General features: G+C 34.0%; 4 protein-coding genes across 4 annotated transcripts; 2 read left to right on the plus strand and 2 right to left on the minus strand.

Moving 5' to 3' along the window:
- Window positions 1-447: 447 nt before the first annotated feature.
- LOC131670849 (eukaryotic translation initiation factor 2A) lies at window positions 448-4,619 on the minus strand. The gene is made up of 12 exons (XM_058946826.1): window positions 4,524-4,619; window positions 3,784-4,047; window positions 3,610-3,709; window positions 3,358-3,533; window positions 3,189-3,277; window positions 2,947-3,097; window positions 2,701-2,871; window positions 2,436-2,610; window positions 2,203-2,366; window positions 2,036-2,128; window positions 1,732-1,955; window positions 448-1,661 (listed from the first exon to the last, which is right to left on the minus strand). Exons 1-12 carry the CDS (start codon window positions 4,576-4,578, stop codon window positions 1,536-1,538), a joined length of 1,788 nt encoding a protein of 595 aa, XP_058802809.1. The 5' UTR covers window positions 4,579-4,619; the 3' UTR covers window positions 448-1,535.
- Window positions 4,620-4,746: 127 nt separating this feature from the next.
- Window positions 4,747-6,634, plus strand: LOC131670852 (growth hormone-regulated TBC protein 1-A). Its single transcript, XM_058946830.1, has 7 exons — window positions 4,747-4,887; window positions 5,233-5,434; window positions 5,511-5,741; window positions 5,816-5,976; window positions 6,059-6,167; window positions 6,239-6,424; window positions 6,499-6,634. The coding sequence occupies exons 1-7, from the start codon at window positions 4,868-4,870 to the stop codon at window positions 6,604-6,606; spliced, it is 1,017 nt and encodes a 338-aa protein (XP_058802813.1). The 5' UTR covers window positions 4,747-4,867; the 3' UTR covers window positions 6,607-6,634.
- Window positions 6,635-7,327: 693 nt separating this feature from the next.
- On the minus strand, window positions 7,328-8,203 carry LOC131670853 (mitochondrial import inner membrane translocase subunit TIM14). The gene is made up of 3 exons (XM_058946831.1): window positions 8,074-8,203; window positions 7,622-7,753; window positions 7,328-7,551 (listed from the first exon to the last, which is right to left on the minus strand). The coding sequence occupies exons 1-3, from the start codon at window positions 8,074-8,076 to the stop codon at window positions 7,339-7,341; spliced, it is 348 nt and encodes a 115-aa protein (XP_058802814.1). The 5' UTR covers window positions 8,077-8,203; the 3' UTR covers window positions 7,328-7,338.
- Window positions 8,204-12,833: 4,630 nt separating this feature from the next.
- LOC131670851 (lipoyltransferase 1, mitochondrial) lies at window positions 12,834-15,052 on the plus strand. The gene is made up of 5 exons (XM_058946829.1): window positions 12,834-13,120; window positions 13,448-13,925; window positions 14,031-14,138; window positions 14,236-14,449; window positions 14,526-15,052. The coding sequence occupies exons 1-5, from the start codon at window positions 13,062-13,064 to the stop codon at window positions 14,849-14,851; spliced, it is 1,185 nt and encodes a 394-aa protein (XP_058802812.1). The 5' UTR covers window positions 12,834-13,061; the 3' UTR covers window positions 14,852-15,052.
- The last annotated feature ends 1 nt before the right edge of the window (window position 15,053 follows it).

Raw genomic sequence — 15,053 nt, forward strand, 5'->3', positions numbered from 1 at the left:
CAGTGTAAACCTAAGGCTCCTCCCACACAACTAAACCGCGCACGCGTGTGTGTACGCACTATGCATGTGTATGCAGGGACAAGGGTGCTCCTTCGAAATAGAACGTTTAAAAACTCTGCTGCTCCTATTTTGCATTACTTGATTTTGACCATTGAATAATCGAACTAGGTACTTTTATTTTTGTTTACAAACTGTTTTGACAATACGACAATATCAAAAGTAATGTAGAAAAACTTGAGTTTTTTTAACAACCAATATACATGCACGCATACACAAACGTAAGAATGCAATTCACTTGCAGAAAATCGTAATATTGAGACTTTGCTATTTTAACATTTTTTTATCAATATATAATTGTTTTGATCATACTACATAGGAAAACTAATTTCAATAAACATTTTTTTTATTTCAAACATATTTTATTTTAATACTATTAAGTTAGCCACCTAAGCAAGACCTCAAACATTATTAAAAAATACAGATATACAATCATTAAATTAACATTGCTTTGCAATTAAAGTATGAATTAATTTGTTTAACAGTTGAGTTACAATATTATCTACCTCATATATTTCACAATTGAAAATGAAGAAAGCTTTTTAATTGGTCTTAACGTGTAATGTTTCTTAATGATTATAAATAACCATTTCATAGAAAATGGTATTGAAAAAAAATTTATTGAATAGTGTAAACTGAGAATAGTAACTTTCTTGTTTATTATATTTTATAATTTTTCAAACGCAGTCAAAAAGAAAAAAAATCTTCTATCAGTTAACTATGTATCATGTTACTTTTTTTCATTGTTATATTTACCATCTATTAGTGTGTGTGTGTTTTTTTTTTGTAGCCTTATTATTTAATTACTTTGTACAAATTCAAAGAAATATTCTGTCTAGTAGTTTTTTATTCGAAGCAAAAAACATGGAGATTGCAAGAAAAATAGATATAGTTATTAATCTTCTGATGCGAACTGAAAAAATTTCCTGAGACGAAAAAAATCAATTTAAATAAGAATATCCAAGCCTCAAAATTTGTGATGAATGAGCATTTGTTAGTAATGTATAAACAGTTTGAAAGAAGGTATTACAAATGAACACAGAGGGTTTATGTATTTACAATTCTTATGTTCAAAGTGAAAGGAACAAGATTTCAATGTTTAGAAAATTCTACACTTGAAATTGTCATTCATTTGTGCCTTCTATACATGTAAATTATATTCCTTTGGAAGATGAGAATTTTTCGTACTTTTATAAATATTAAAAAGTAACTCAATTGATTTAGTTTTTAATATTGATGAAACATTCACATCAGTTATTTAATGATTACTTAGTAGTAACTCCATCAATCCATTATTGTGTGCACCAATATTTTGTTTTAATAATGAATCGACAAAAATTGAATCACAATAACGAATCATAAATGCTTTGTAGGTTTGATCCGTTATCAATTGGCCCAAAATATTACCGATTTTTCGAGATCATCTCATTGTTTCTTAAGTTTAAGCATTTATTAAATATCTTATACTCTATCAAACATCATAATGTCAATTCCTCCAACTCCTTGATCAATTCAGCTTCTTTCTTTATTTTATCCAATTGGTTAATCTCCAGCTGTTTACCCTGCTGGTGTTGCTCCTTGAGCTTAGATATTTGTTCCAATTTCTACAAGAAATATTAAAAATTGTAGCTTACATATATCAATATAAAAAAAATCATTACATCTAATACTTACATATTTTATTCTTTTTATCTTTTTATTTTTTTCTGGATCATCAGTGAGATCATTATTTGCTGAATTACTGGTTGGACTACTAACTTTAGGACTAATAGCGCTTGTCTGACCATTAGCAGTTATATTAGTATTTTGAGTTCCAGCTAAAGCAGCTTCTTGTTCTTTTTTAGCCTTTTTAGCTTCGCGCTTCTTTTTGATTTTCAATGCATTTTTCGATGGGTTAGCTGTAAATAAATTTTGGAATCGTAATATTAATTTAAAAATGCAATTAACTTATCACTATTTTTTAATTTATTATATTTACATTCGGTCTGCTTGGTATCATCTTCATCATCATGTAACTTGAAAGTGATAGTAGTTCCTCTGGCAGATGGCGGTCGGTATACTTGCTTTGATGCTGACGAATTCAATAAAAATTATGTAATATCAAAAACAGTCATTTATCAAAAATAATCTAATATTTTTGTTTACCTTGAGGTTGACTGGGGGCTATGCCATCCACTGCTTTATAACTTATGGATTTTTGTTTAAAAGTATCAACAGGATACCTTTGCCATATAACTTCCCATAACTCTTCCTGTTTGTTCCAAGGCCGCTCATATAACAATGTTCCAGTGTAATGCCAAATTTTGAATCTAATTAACAATAAAATTTCATTTATTAAAAACACTAATAAAATAATCGTCAAAGTCATAAAAATTTACCCATTGCTCATTCTCAGTCTTGGTGCTGTAGTAGCTGTCATATAATGTTCACCATCTGGAGACCACTCTAGCAATGTAGTATCAGGAGCATCTGATGTAGCAATAAGTTTTCTATGATTTGTATCCCACAGTTCAATGCCTCCCCTCAAATTGCCGAAACCAGTCAAAATTACAAGTGCACAGTGGTTAAGGAAATATTATTAATAATAATTTAGTTTTAATAATTCGATGCAATAAAAATAAAAAAATGTTTTGAAAAGGATATTATTGCCATGAGGATTGTAGTAAATAGCATTACGATGTTTCGTTCCAAATTCAAATACAGCTTCACATTTAAGGTTAAACAATGTTGCCTTTGATGGCATAAAACCATAAATAACTAAAAACTCATTTCCCTTGGGAGACCATTCTACAGCATGAATAGGACCCTCTTTACCTAAAAAATTAATAAAATATGATGAGCTTCTACTTGTGCAAGAATTAATATTATTTTAATAAAAAGTTTTCTTACTCAGCATAACCAACGCCGTTTGTCCTTTAATATCTAAATAGTGCAAAGTTTGTTTTCCATAATAAGAAGCACCAGTCTTATCAACATCAGTACTAGTTAATAGTAACAAGCTAGTTCCCTGTTTATTCCAATATATATCTACTCTATCATCCTAGATAAAAATAAATCATTAGAAAACGTAAAAAAAAGTTTTACACCGAACAAGTTTTTCGAGTTAGTCAAAATTATTTCTAAAAAAATACCTGGAAAAAACTTTTATTTGCTACAGGTTGACTTGCTTGGAATTTAGGATATTGATATAATCTACCAAATGATGGCTGCCCAGACTTTCCTACATATTTGTCACAAATATTGTAAAGAATATTAAAAATATAAAGAATATTAAACTTTTAATTAATGTAAAATACTAACCAGGCATGTAACAAAGAACATGATATGGAGCAGCACCAGGTGCTATACTAAACTTGGCAACTTTAACTACATTTATCCTATGTAACACTTTTTCAAAATTCGAGTCTTCATAAAGTACAACATCATTATTAACTAACATACCACAAACTTTTTCATCACTAGACCATTGTGGTTCCCTAAAAACATTTACAAATTATACAAAAAATAGTTTACAATAATTAAACTGTACATTATTATTAAATGAAATGTTACCAGTCAATTTGTTTCTTATGGATAAAACTTTTGACTAGTTCACCATTTTTTGGATTCCAAAAGCAGAGATTCGGTCCACCATGTGGGTTAGCTTGCGATACTGTAACACAATATATAACAAATATTGTTTATCATATAACTAATTTGAAATAAATAAAAGTACCAATTACTTACCAATGAAAGGTTCCCAAGTCATAAGATAAGTATCTTTAGGTGAAAATTGAATAGCTTGAACTTTAGGTTTGCTAATTTCAGCAACAACTTGCCACGTCTCGCAAAGAATAATCTTAATAGTGTGTCCATTCGCCCAAGCAAAGTATTGCCCTTGAGGGCTAAATGCCATTGTCTTACATGTTTTGTTGTCATCTTTTACAAATGCTGAAACTGGTTCGTAAGTTGGAGGGCCTTGAGAGATAGATATACCAGTGGAACCTCTTACTACAAATAAACAACAATTATGGCACTTAACCGAATTGTTAAGACATCATTATTGATACTCTAAAATTATAATATGCTTGAGGAACAATTGTCTGAATACATATGTGAATATGCATTATCATTGTAACTTTCAACTCTGCAATATGTAGAATAAAGTGACTTAAAAAAGTTTTCTAATTTTCTAACAAACATGTTATTCAAGTATGTATTATTGCTTTATTAACTTTGTTAATGTTCCATAACCGTTTTAAATAAATGATGTGCACTTTCATGCTTTGAAAAATTATAATCGGCATGTTGTGATGTTTTCAGAAGCAATCAAAGTTGGTTAACCTAAATCGTATAGAAATAGAGACTGCAATGATTTCCGAGACTCCCCTAATATCGTGGAAATTTCTTTAGTTCCATAAAAAGTTGGTATGATGAATGTAATAAATTAATTATTAATTTATAATAAAATAAAGAAAATTACTTACTGGCCACACACGGAACGATCAACGCCATTTTATCCTCCTGCTCTGTAGTTACCATGTGGTGTTTTACGTAGGTATCGATACGACTCGATTCCGTCTCGACTTTGTCTAGCAATAAACCAGTAGCTGCGAGTATAGTACTAAGTCGACCCAATTCGATGCTAACCTACTCGAAAAAATGCTTTATAACCTAATCTTTCGGCAGACACTGTCAAACGAAAGTTCATTCATTATCAATTTAATTATTTAGTTTGCTTGCATATATATACATGCCCGTCAGAGCTTTTCCGCAGCACACATGATTACTGCATCGCATTACTTTGAGGCCAGAAACAGTTATTTGTGGTATGGCCACCTCCTGTTTTAGGTAAGAGCTATCGTTTGAATATTCGCCAATAATAAAAGTGTATTTTGTTTGTTTCTATATTTTTTTTCCAAAGGGAGCGTTTTATCATTTCTGCTAAAAATTTGTAAGGTTAAAAATGTTTTTCGTTTTCGGTTTAATAACATTCATCTATGTAAGTAGGTGTGTCTATACTCTTGTGCTGGAATTTATGATTCATTTGTTTTCATTATTTGGAATTTTTCGAATATTATCATTATTGTTACTTTGAAATCTAAAATTTTATAGAAGTTTAATAATACTGCTATTATTTATTTAGTCATGTTAGAATATAAAAATTATTTTTATTTACATTTTTTTTAAATACAGCAATGTTGATGAGTACGGATTTGAAAGGCCACCAGATTTCAACTATGAAACATATGAAGAGTTTATGTCTGAATACTTAAAAGTACTTGCTAAAAGAGCAAAAAAATGGGCAGATATAATAGGAGAAGGCAGATCTTTGCAGCACAGTATTACTATCAAACGCTATGTTCGAAAGGGTATTCCTGCAGAACATAGAGGTTTAGTAAGTATGAAATATATTCATTTATGTCTAGAAATAATTTATATTATATTATAATATAAATCATACTTAATTGAAGGTATGGCTCTCTGTAAGTGGTGGAGAAGAATTAAAGAATAAATCTCCTAACTTCTACCAACAATTGTTAACTGGTCCACATAATCCACATGTAACAGATATCATTAAGACAGATCTTCCACGTACTTTTCCAGATAATATTTTTTTTAATAACACAGACCGTCATCAATGTCAATTATACAATATCTTGTTAGCATTTGCTTATCAGAATCAAGCAGTGGGATATTGCCAAGTAATAAAAGATAACAATATTTTTTATAATAATGGGTTATTAAAATAACATTACAGTTATTTTAATTATTCTAGGGCTTAAATTATATAGCAGGTCTTTTACTGATAGTTACTAAAAGTGAAGAAACAGCCTTCTGGTTATTAAAAATATTAATTGATAAAATTCTACCTGAATATTATACGCCAACAATGAAAGGTTTACTTACAGACATTGATGTCCTAGCTGAATTAGTGAGGTAGGCTTGAGAAATTATGTAACTCTTTTGCAAATTCATTTTATTTAAATTGGAGTCAACTGAAATAACATAATTTTGACAGAATAAAAGTGCCAGATGTTCATCAACATGTAACTAATATGGGATTACCATGGGCAGTTATTACAACAAAGTGGTTTATTTGTTTATTTGTAGAAGTGTTGCCCACTGAAGTAAATAATATTGTGTATTAGAACAAACGTTTTTCATATAATAATTTGAAATTCCTTTTGTTGTGTTACAGACAACATTAAGAATATGGGACTGCCTTTTTTACGAAGGTAGTAAAATTGTATTCAGAGTAGCATTAACATTAATTAAAAGGAACAGAGAAAATTTATTAGCTTGTAAAGATTTTACGGAGTTAGCAGAATGTTTTAAAGAAATTACAAAAGACAGTATTGTTCTTCACTGCCATGATTTCATGCAGGTAATTATCATCGTTTAAATCATACACTTCATATATTTTTATTTTTTTATATGCCTAATACGAGCTTTTTATAGAGCATATTCAAAGTTCCTGGTTCATTGCCTAGTAGTACAATTTCAAAGTTAAGATCTAAAGTTGAACAAATTCATAAAGAACAACAAAATAACAAAGCAAGAAGGTAATACTGATCGAAAAAAATTTGAATTAATTGGTGAAGTCTAGTCAATACAGTCAATTTTCAATGTTTTCTTGTACAACGATTGTGAAATGTGCATAATTCGATAGTTTTGCCTTGTTTTCTGTTTTTGTGATACAAGTACTGATTTACTGCTTTTGCAGAGAACTAATTATAAGATTTTAGCAAATTATTATCAATCTAAATAGTTTTGAACATATTGTTACAATAATTTATGTACATAGCATATTTTTAAAACTATTCAGTAGTACTATGAAAATTTGCAAACTTAGAAATCGCAGGTTCGATAATTTGTATCTTCATATTTTATCATTGTTATAATGCAGTTTCAAAATTTTTGTGATTTTAAGTTTATAATATTGCACGTGTTATTAAAATCCAATATGATCCATTTCCTAAAAATCATATTGTAATTATATTACCATTTGAAATCGCATCAAATTCAACGAATGTTAATGGATGTTAATGGATATAGGTTTTGGATCATGTACAAATGAAATATATTAATGAATCAATTATTTGATTCAATTCAAAATTATCTTTTAATAAACTTATAAGTATTGCTTGTATGTACATAATATTATTTACAGTTCATAAAATATAAGCTTTGGCAACTCATACTTTTAGTATCACTCTCAGAACAATTTACAAATAAATTTTATTTGTACTATAAATAACAATAAAATTCAATTATCTAATTTAGATTCACAAACATTGTTCACTTTTCAAGTAAATCTTTTGCTTCGTTTACTTTAGCTGCTATATAAGGTGACCCTCCACGATCAGGGTGATTTGCCGACATTATTTTCTTGAACTGCTCTTTTACTTTTGCTTTGGAAGCTGTTGGTGAACATCCGAGAATAAGAGCAGCTTCTCTTCTGCTCATTTTCTGTTCAAACCCTCCTTTGTAATACTTGCTGTTTGCCAAAGACTAGAAATGGAATTACACGATAAGCCATTTGTTAATCAATAATTTACTTAGAAAGAAAAATGTAATTTACCTGTGTGTCTAATTTTGGCATATTCTTAACAGCTTCAGCCATTTTTTGAGATAATATTGGCATTTGCTTGAGAACATACCGTCCTGCAAATCCCACTGCAGCTAGTCCTAAACCAGCCAGTACCATAGAAGCCTATATAAAAATAATACAATATAATCAAAGTACAAAATCTCCAAATATAATTACAGGGAAGACACGGTGATCACAATCAACATCAATAAAGAGTATAAGTTATACAGTTTAGAAATTAAATTAAACATAAAAAGTCTATTTTTATTCATAATTTTCAAGACAAAAACTTTTCAAAGTATTGCATCATTTGTAGGTTATATTTAGTATGTTTGGTTTTACTCATTGCCATTGTGGTAAAACGAATTTCCAATCATTTTAACAAAAATGAGCAATCCAAATAACTTTTAAAACGGTTAATTTGAAAAATTAAATGCGATTACCATTTTTCCAGAGATTACGTCGAGACGTTGTATACACACACGTACAGAGTAATTGCGAAATGCTCACATTAGTCAGGTCAATGCTCACTACTCTACTACAATTTCAAGTTCGAGCCCACGTGCATTTTAGGTACACCCAACGTGGATTGAATCGCGACCCCCCCAGTTAGGTTGGTATGAGACTATGAGTGCTATTTTCAGTCCGTAACGGTGGTTTTCAGATCGGCCATAGTATAACGCTCGTTCTTAAATTATATAATTAAAACCTAAAATCAAATAATCATGCATCTAAATTCATTGTTCGGCAAACAATTAATTTTAAACCTAAAAACAAATTAGTAACGTTTTAGCTTTTTATCGTATCTTAAAACGAATTTTCATTTTTGAATTTTCCCGCGGTTTCTTCGTTCCGATGAAACGACGGAATTCTCATACCAACCTAACTGGGGGGGTCGCGATTCAATCCACGTTGGGTGTACATACGTATATATAATTCGAGCGGCAAAAGCGCTTGCTTGATGATTTACAGTCGGTAAGTTAACCTATAATTATTTTTTTGAATGTGCCTTGCGTGTACACACACACACATATATATATATATATATCGTCGAAACTAGGCAGATTATTAAATAAAATTAGAAAACTAAATTAACAACCGACATCAATTTTCTAAAACACAAGGATTATTGCAAAAAATTTTTTATGACAGCAAGATAACAAACAATCTGCAGGACAAAATGTTCTATCTGATCAATTATTTAAAACTATTACCACAATTTACACGACGCCAGTAATGAATACAATTGTCACATCGACAATAAGTGCATAAAGTGTGTAGCTTGTTTTCATTACGGTAAATTCACTTCTTCAACAATACCTTAGATAAGACGTATTTATTCTGCTGTCTGGGAAAACAGCTATTTATACGAATGGAAGGTTTACGTTCCACTTTGTTCTGTTGTGACTACGTGCGATGGTTTGCGCGCCCCGCTCATCTCCGAAATTCATTCGATCGTTCCTTTAAATTAAATTAACTTGCGCAGAACTCGAAAATAAACTCGAACACATCTACGATCCACTGCATTTCTTAGCTTAATAGGATTGATAATACCGTGACAGTTGACTGTTTCTATTGTAATTGATGTTCAACGAGTGCCCGTGAACAACAACAAAAAATCGAGTAATCTAAGTTTTAACATCGCAGGTCAAAGATTCATTTTGAACGATGCGACCGGTTATGTAAATCTTCGATATTCAAAACAATATCAAGTTTATTAACAAAATAATTGAGATAAGAAATTCTTGTAATTGAAAAAACAATAAGCACGTGTTTGAGAACATGAATCGCGTGGCACACGTCAAATCATCGTACAGCAGTACCGATTGTAGTTAGACGTCTTCTAACTGCTAATTAAGATACGCGAATAAAAATAAAAGTAAAATTGTAAAAGGGCGCCCAGTTCCCCGAAGTCGTACTCGCAAAATAACCGGTAAATGAAAAGTTACTTTTTACCGAATCATCGGCCGATCAAATTTACAATGGAAATGTCGAATTTTCCCAGCTGAAAATCCGCGTCGCACGTGCACACGCACGCGCATTACTGCGAAACGTGATACGCCCCGAACCCATCGAACAGCTTGCGCTCTTTGCCGTGCCTGCACGCGCCTTTTGTTTCATCTTCAATGATTTCATTGTCGTATCGGCCGAGACGAGACAGCCCGGCGATGCAAACGAGCGTCGAAAATTGAGGAGCGCGCGAAGCTCCCCGCTGCGCTCAAACATTGTCTGCGCGCGTAGTGAACTTTTGCTCCGTCTCGTCTGCCAGAGCGCTCATTTGTCGTTTTGCAAATGAATGAACTTTCGCGCTTTGTAATTTAGCAATTTAGATTGTAACACGAACAACGTCATTCAATGTTTAGGTGCTCTCAAATAAAACGCTTGGTGATATGGATAATTTATCATTTTTCTGACCACCTTTTTCTTGCAGTTTTCACATATTTAGCGATTACAAATTGCTGCCTCAGTATTAGCAAGAAAAAATCGAATAGCCAGATATTTCTGGTCATCGATCGCATTTCAGCGAAAGCAAATTGTTCGTTCTTATCTAGAAGCTATCATACATCTTTGCATGTTCTCGATCAAAGTTTATATCAAAGTCCAATTATGTTGCTCGGCGTTAGCTACATGGAATATATATTCTTGCATAATCAGTTGGCACGGTTAGCGTAACGGCGAGACAAAATGAAAATTGAAAAACTATATTGATACGTAAAAAGGTTATTTACTTCGGCTTTATTAAGCGAGCTTCGTAAATCAATTGAAAAGTAAACGGAATGCCGCGCGTTGAATCACTCTCAGCTAGTGCAAGTAGCATTGATCGCAACCACGTTTCTATTGCAAAAATAAAGCGTTCGAAAAAAATGCTATCGTTCGCAATGCGTGAAACTTATTGAGGCTGATACATTGTTGCCGCGCTAACAAATTCATCGTGCGCGCACGCAGCGGTTATACCATTTTTAACAGAACGGCCTCCGATAGATAAGCGAAGCAACGAGAGACAGAGAGTCAAGAGAAAGAGAGGCAGACAGATAAGAGGATATACGAGATCAAAGTACAAAAATTCAGTTATTGCTGCGCAAATTAAAAGTCTAGCATATATCTTGTATGTGGGGCCCCCCTTATGATCGAATACGCCGAAGTGCGTACTAAACTTTATCGGTCACACGTCTGTGAGTGAGACAGAGAAAGAGAGAGGGGGAAGTTGAGTCGGAATATTATATTTTACATGAGCTTGACACGCATGTAAATATAACTGATTGAGGATTTGCGCACACGGGGAACGATGATTTGTATATGTCCAGATGATCGCGTCTCCCTCGAAAATGTCGCGCTAATTTTGGAATTCATGTGCATATTTTGACTGAAAATTTATCGAAACTTTGGTGGCGTCGAAGTATAATTCAGATAATTAATGAACTTCGAACTGTTTACCCAAGGCTTTTCGCTGTTTTTCATTTTTATTTATCGAGCTGCTTGGCAATTCGTTGAATCGATTATAATGAACATTTTTTCGAAAATACGCTTGCATCGTTGACATTCGATCTGAAATCGGGTAGGAAAAAAAGTTTCGAAATAATGTGTCAACGAGTTTCGACGCAACATAATAAACATCTATATGATCAATCGGCTTTGCACGGTCTGATCAACATCTGTTCCAATTCAGCTGATACGTGTTTTTCCAGTCTGTCGTATAAAATCGCCAAACAATTCAAACGTTCTTCAACGACACATTCGTAAACTTAATGACCTACCGTCGAGTTTCGACCGATAATTACATATCCAGCCAAGAAAATTGTGTTTTATCTACCACTAAACTTTATTCGTTAGCAATGAAATTAGAAAAAATACTAGCCTCTTTCTTCAATATCTGCGTATCAATAGAAAAAATCCACGTCATATGTTCTACTTTCGATAAGACATTTTAATATTTGTGTTAAAGAAGATGAAATCGCGGAAAACCCTCGTACACGTTGTGTAAAGCATGTAAATTGTAAGACTGAGAGATAAGATGAATAAAATTCATTATCTCGCGCACAGATGTTTTTGTAAAAAAAAAGGACGATTCCCACGATAAATAAGCTTTCTATGGACAAGACAATTCATGGCCTTGTGCGTGTTAGATCTTTATTTTACTTGTTTGCAATCAGAGACTACGACAATAAGCTTCAATAATTTATGAGAGGATCGCGCGTTATTTGTTTGATGGAACAATTTTTCTGTCGGAATATTTATTTTTAATATTCATCAAAGGCCAGCGCCATCTTGAGGCCATTTTTTTAATCGTGCCGATAAAAAGAAATTCAATAATTAAGAGGAATATAAAGATTATTGAACTCCAAGTGGATTATTTCTTTTAATGAGAAGACTGCACTTTAAACATAATTTGGTATAGTAAGTGCGAGTCAAAGGCGATCATGTGATTCACTGGTACTGTGACAATCATACAAGGTCACTACACCGTACACGTGCAGACAGCAGCAGCATGGTATGTTAAATTACAGTCCATGCCTCACTCAGCTCAACATCTGGTATAATGCAGGATAAAAAAAAAATCGCCGATATCACGGTGCGAGCACTGCACTTTTGTGCCGAGTGTCCCCATTGCACGCGTGTAACGTGACTGACTGCAGGTCGTGTCTGCAGCGGCGACATTGTCAGTCGATGGTCCCGCCATCGCACGCGCTCTTAAGCTGTATACGAACTACGAACCCAGATAACCTTCGTTTATCTGTCCCCCGCCATGGTAGGAGGCGATCATCGCCGATATAACCCCAAAACTGTAGCTTGCCGCGTAGCATTCATTGCTCGTGCTTCAAACGGAGTGTTTCCTTCGAAAGTGCTGACTTATTCCAAGTTGGGGTTACGCTTGTGGGTACGCCGAACGGCAGTGTTGTTTTTGGAAAAATACGTGGTCCTGAGCGCACGCAGATCTAACCAAGAGCGAGAAGAGTTGTTTCGTCTAGTTGTCGTATAAGTCAAATCGTCTGACACATATATTTTTCCTGCAAATTGACGACACACAGAGGAATGCAAAAGGACTGCCGAGACTGTTTGGGTATTAGGTACCGCATCAACAGCCTGGACCAAACCTGGAAGTGGCTGCATCAGACTATTGCCCTTCACGAGTACCTCATCTCCATCACCGCTACTGGCAACTCTAATTTTAAGCCACACTCTTTGTCACCCAAGTGTTGTTGAAACGAGATTACAAAGAGTTTACAAGACTGTTGAACATTTTTTTGTTACTTTTATTACTTTTATCGTGTATTTCCAAGGTATAACGCGTTTTATTTTCATCGAATAGCGATCAAAGACTGATTTTTTTATTCTATCGTACGCGTATACCTTGTTATATTCTTATTCGTGCCGAGAGGTTATTAGTTATTCATATTTTGAAAGAAACTATCTACGTTCTTGGATCCAAAGAATGTCTGTGATCTGTAGAAGCAGCTTACTCAGGGCCAAGGCCCTTTGCAACAAGTTTAAGTGAGTACATTTTTTTTGTTTAGAAATGATAATTTTGTTGAATGTCGAAGCTGAAAATGATTACATAATTAATATTCATGACAAAGCGCTCGTTTTCTTTCTTTCCTTCTCTCTTGCTCTATCTCGCTCTCTCTCTCTCTCTTTCTCTCTCTCTCGCCCTATTTATCTTTAATAAATCTTTATCCAACATGAGCCGACATCTGAACGTTTGAACGGAGGCCATCTCGCGTATTGCGTAGTTAACAATATACGACTATTATATTATACGCGCGTACATTTAAACTGTTACAAGCGAAAAGCTACAAGTACATTTTGGAAATGTTTCAGAGAATTATTTGTCGTCGTGCGTCACGCATCGACGAGCGGAAACGGCGATAAGCCAGCAGTGAAGGACATCCCCGAAGATGAGATTAAAAAATCCGTATTCATCTCTCAATCCACGGATATCTTCACCAATTTGGCACTGGAAGACTGGTTTTATCGCAACTACGATTTTAGTCGACAGCATGTGCTCCTTCTGTGGAAGAGCAATCCGTGCGTGGTGATCGGTCGTCATCAGAATCCCTGGCTCGAGTGCAACGTGGCTGCTTGCGAAAATCACGGATTCGTCGTTGCACGTCGTAACAGTGGTGGCGGTACCGTCTATCACGATGAAGGCAACCTGAACCTTTCGTTTTTCACGCCACGGCAGAGATACAATCGCCGTTACAACCTGGATATCATCACCAGAGCACTGTTTCGCGAATGGGGACTCAAGTCGAACATCAACACGAAAGACGATATCGTTGTGCAGGGCGAGTTCAAAGTACGACTATGTTTTTTATCGAATTTTAATTAAAAGGGCCTTTTACATAGATCCTCTTAATTAAAATATTTATAATTATAAATATTTTATCAACATTTTCCGCAGATATCTGGTACGGCTGCAAAATTAGGGCGTCCCAATGCTTATCACCACTGCACGCTACTGGTTGATGCCAATAAGCGATCGCTCAGCCTGGCTCTCAGGAAAACCGAGGTATGAATTGTTATATTCAAATAAGTATGCATTTACAATTACAAGCAGGCAGCGGTGGAGTCGGCATAATTTCTAGTTTCTCCTTCATTACATACAGACTGGAATGACTACCACCGCGACCGAATCCGTGAGATCAGCGGTGAAGAATTTGAGAGAAGTCAATTCCCATATTAGAGTGGATCAACTACTCAGTGCCGTTGGCTGGGAATATCTTCGTACCAGGTCGCTTACGGTCAGCGATGGTGGACACAAACTTGTCGAGCAACAAAAGGGCTTTCAAATGATTAATCCTACTGAAGACTGGTTCCCAGGTAGTACAATTGTTTCTTATATCTAACTTAACATAAAAAAAAAAACAGTTTGGTTACAATTTCATTGTTTCTGCAGGTATCGAAAAATTGACAGAAGAGTTTCGTTCTTGGGCTTGGGTCTATGGGAAGACACCCAAATTCACTATAACTCGCCTACTTGAAGCCCCAACGTCGGGAGGTCAAAATCACGTTTTAAAATTGATAATCGAGGTCGAACGTGGCATCGTGCAGGACATCAAAATGACATTACCCTCGGATTTCAATCGCGATGCAAGTGTTATCACAAATTTGCGCGGAAAACGTTACAGCCACGAACTCACCGACAGTATCATCGAAGCGACTGGTTGCAAAGTCGTTGCTCAGGATCTGTCGGTCGACAAGAGCAATATTGCAGCTTTATAGCATACTATTGACGACTTTACAAACGATACCTGAATTCACGCACATACATACAGACACGCGTACAGGTTACTGGACAGTTAAGTGTTCTACTTGCTTAATTATACTAAAACATTCATGTATAATATTTATAAACTTGTATTTTGTTACGTTGTGTAGAATACATATTATATAATATATATACATATTATTACATATACATTTT

The sequence above is a fragment of the Phymastichus coffea genome, unplaced genomic scaffold, assembly GCF_024137745.1.
Source record: "Phymastichus coffea isolate CEN01 unplaced genomic scaffold, Cenicafe_Pcof_1.1 PCOF00116, whole genome shotgun sequence".
NCBI classification, from domain to species: Eukaryota; Metazoa; Arthropoda; class Insecta; order Hymenoptera; family Eulophidae; genus Phymastichus; species Phymastichus coffea.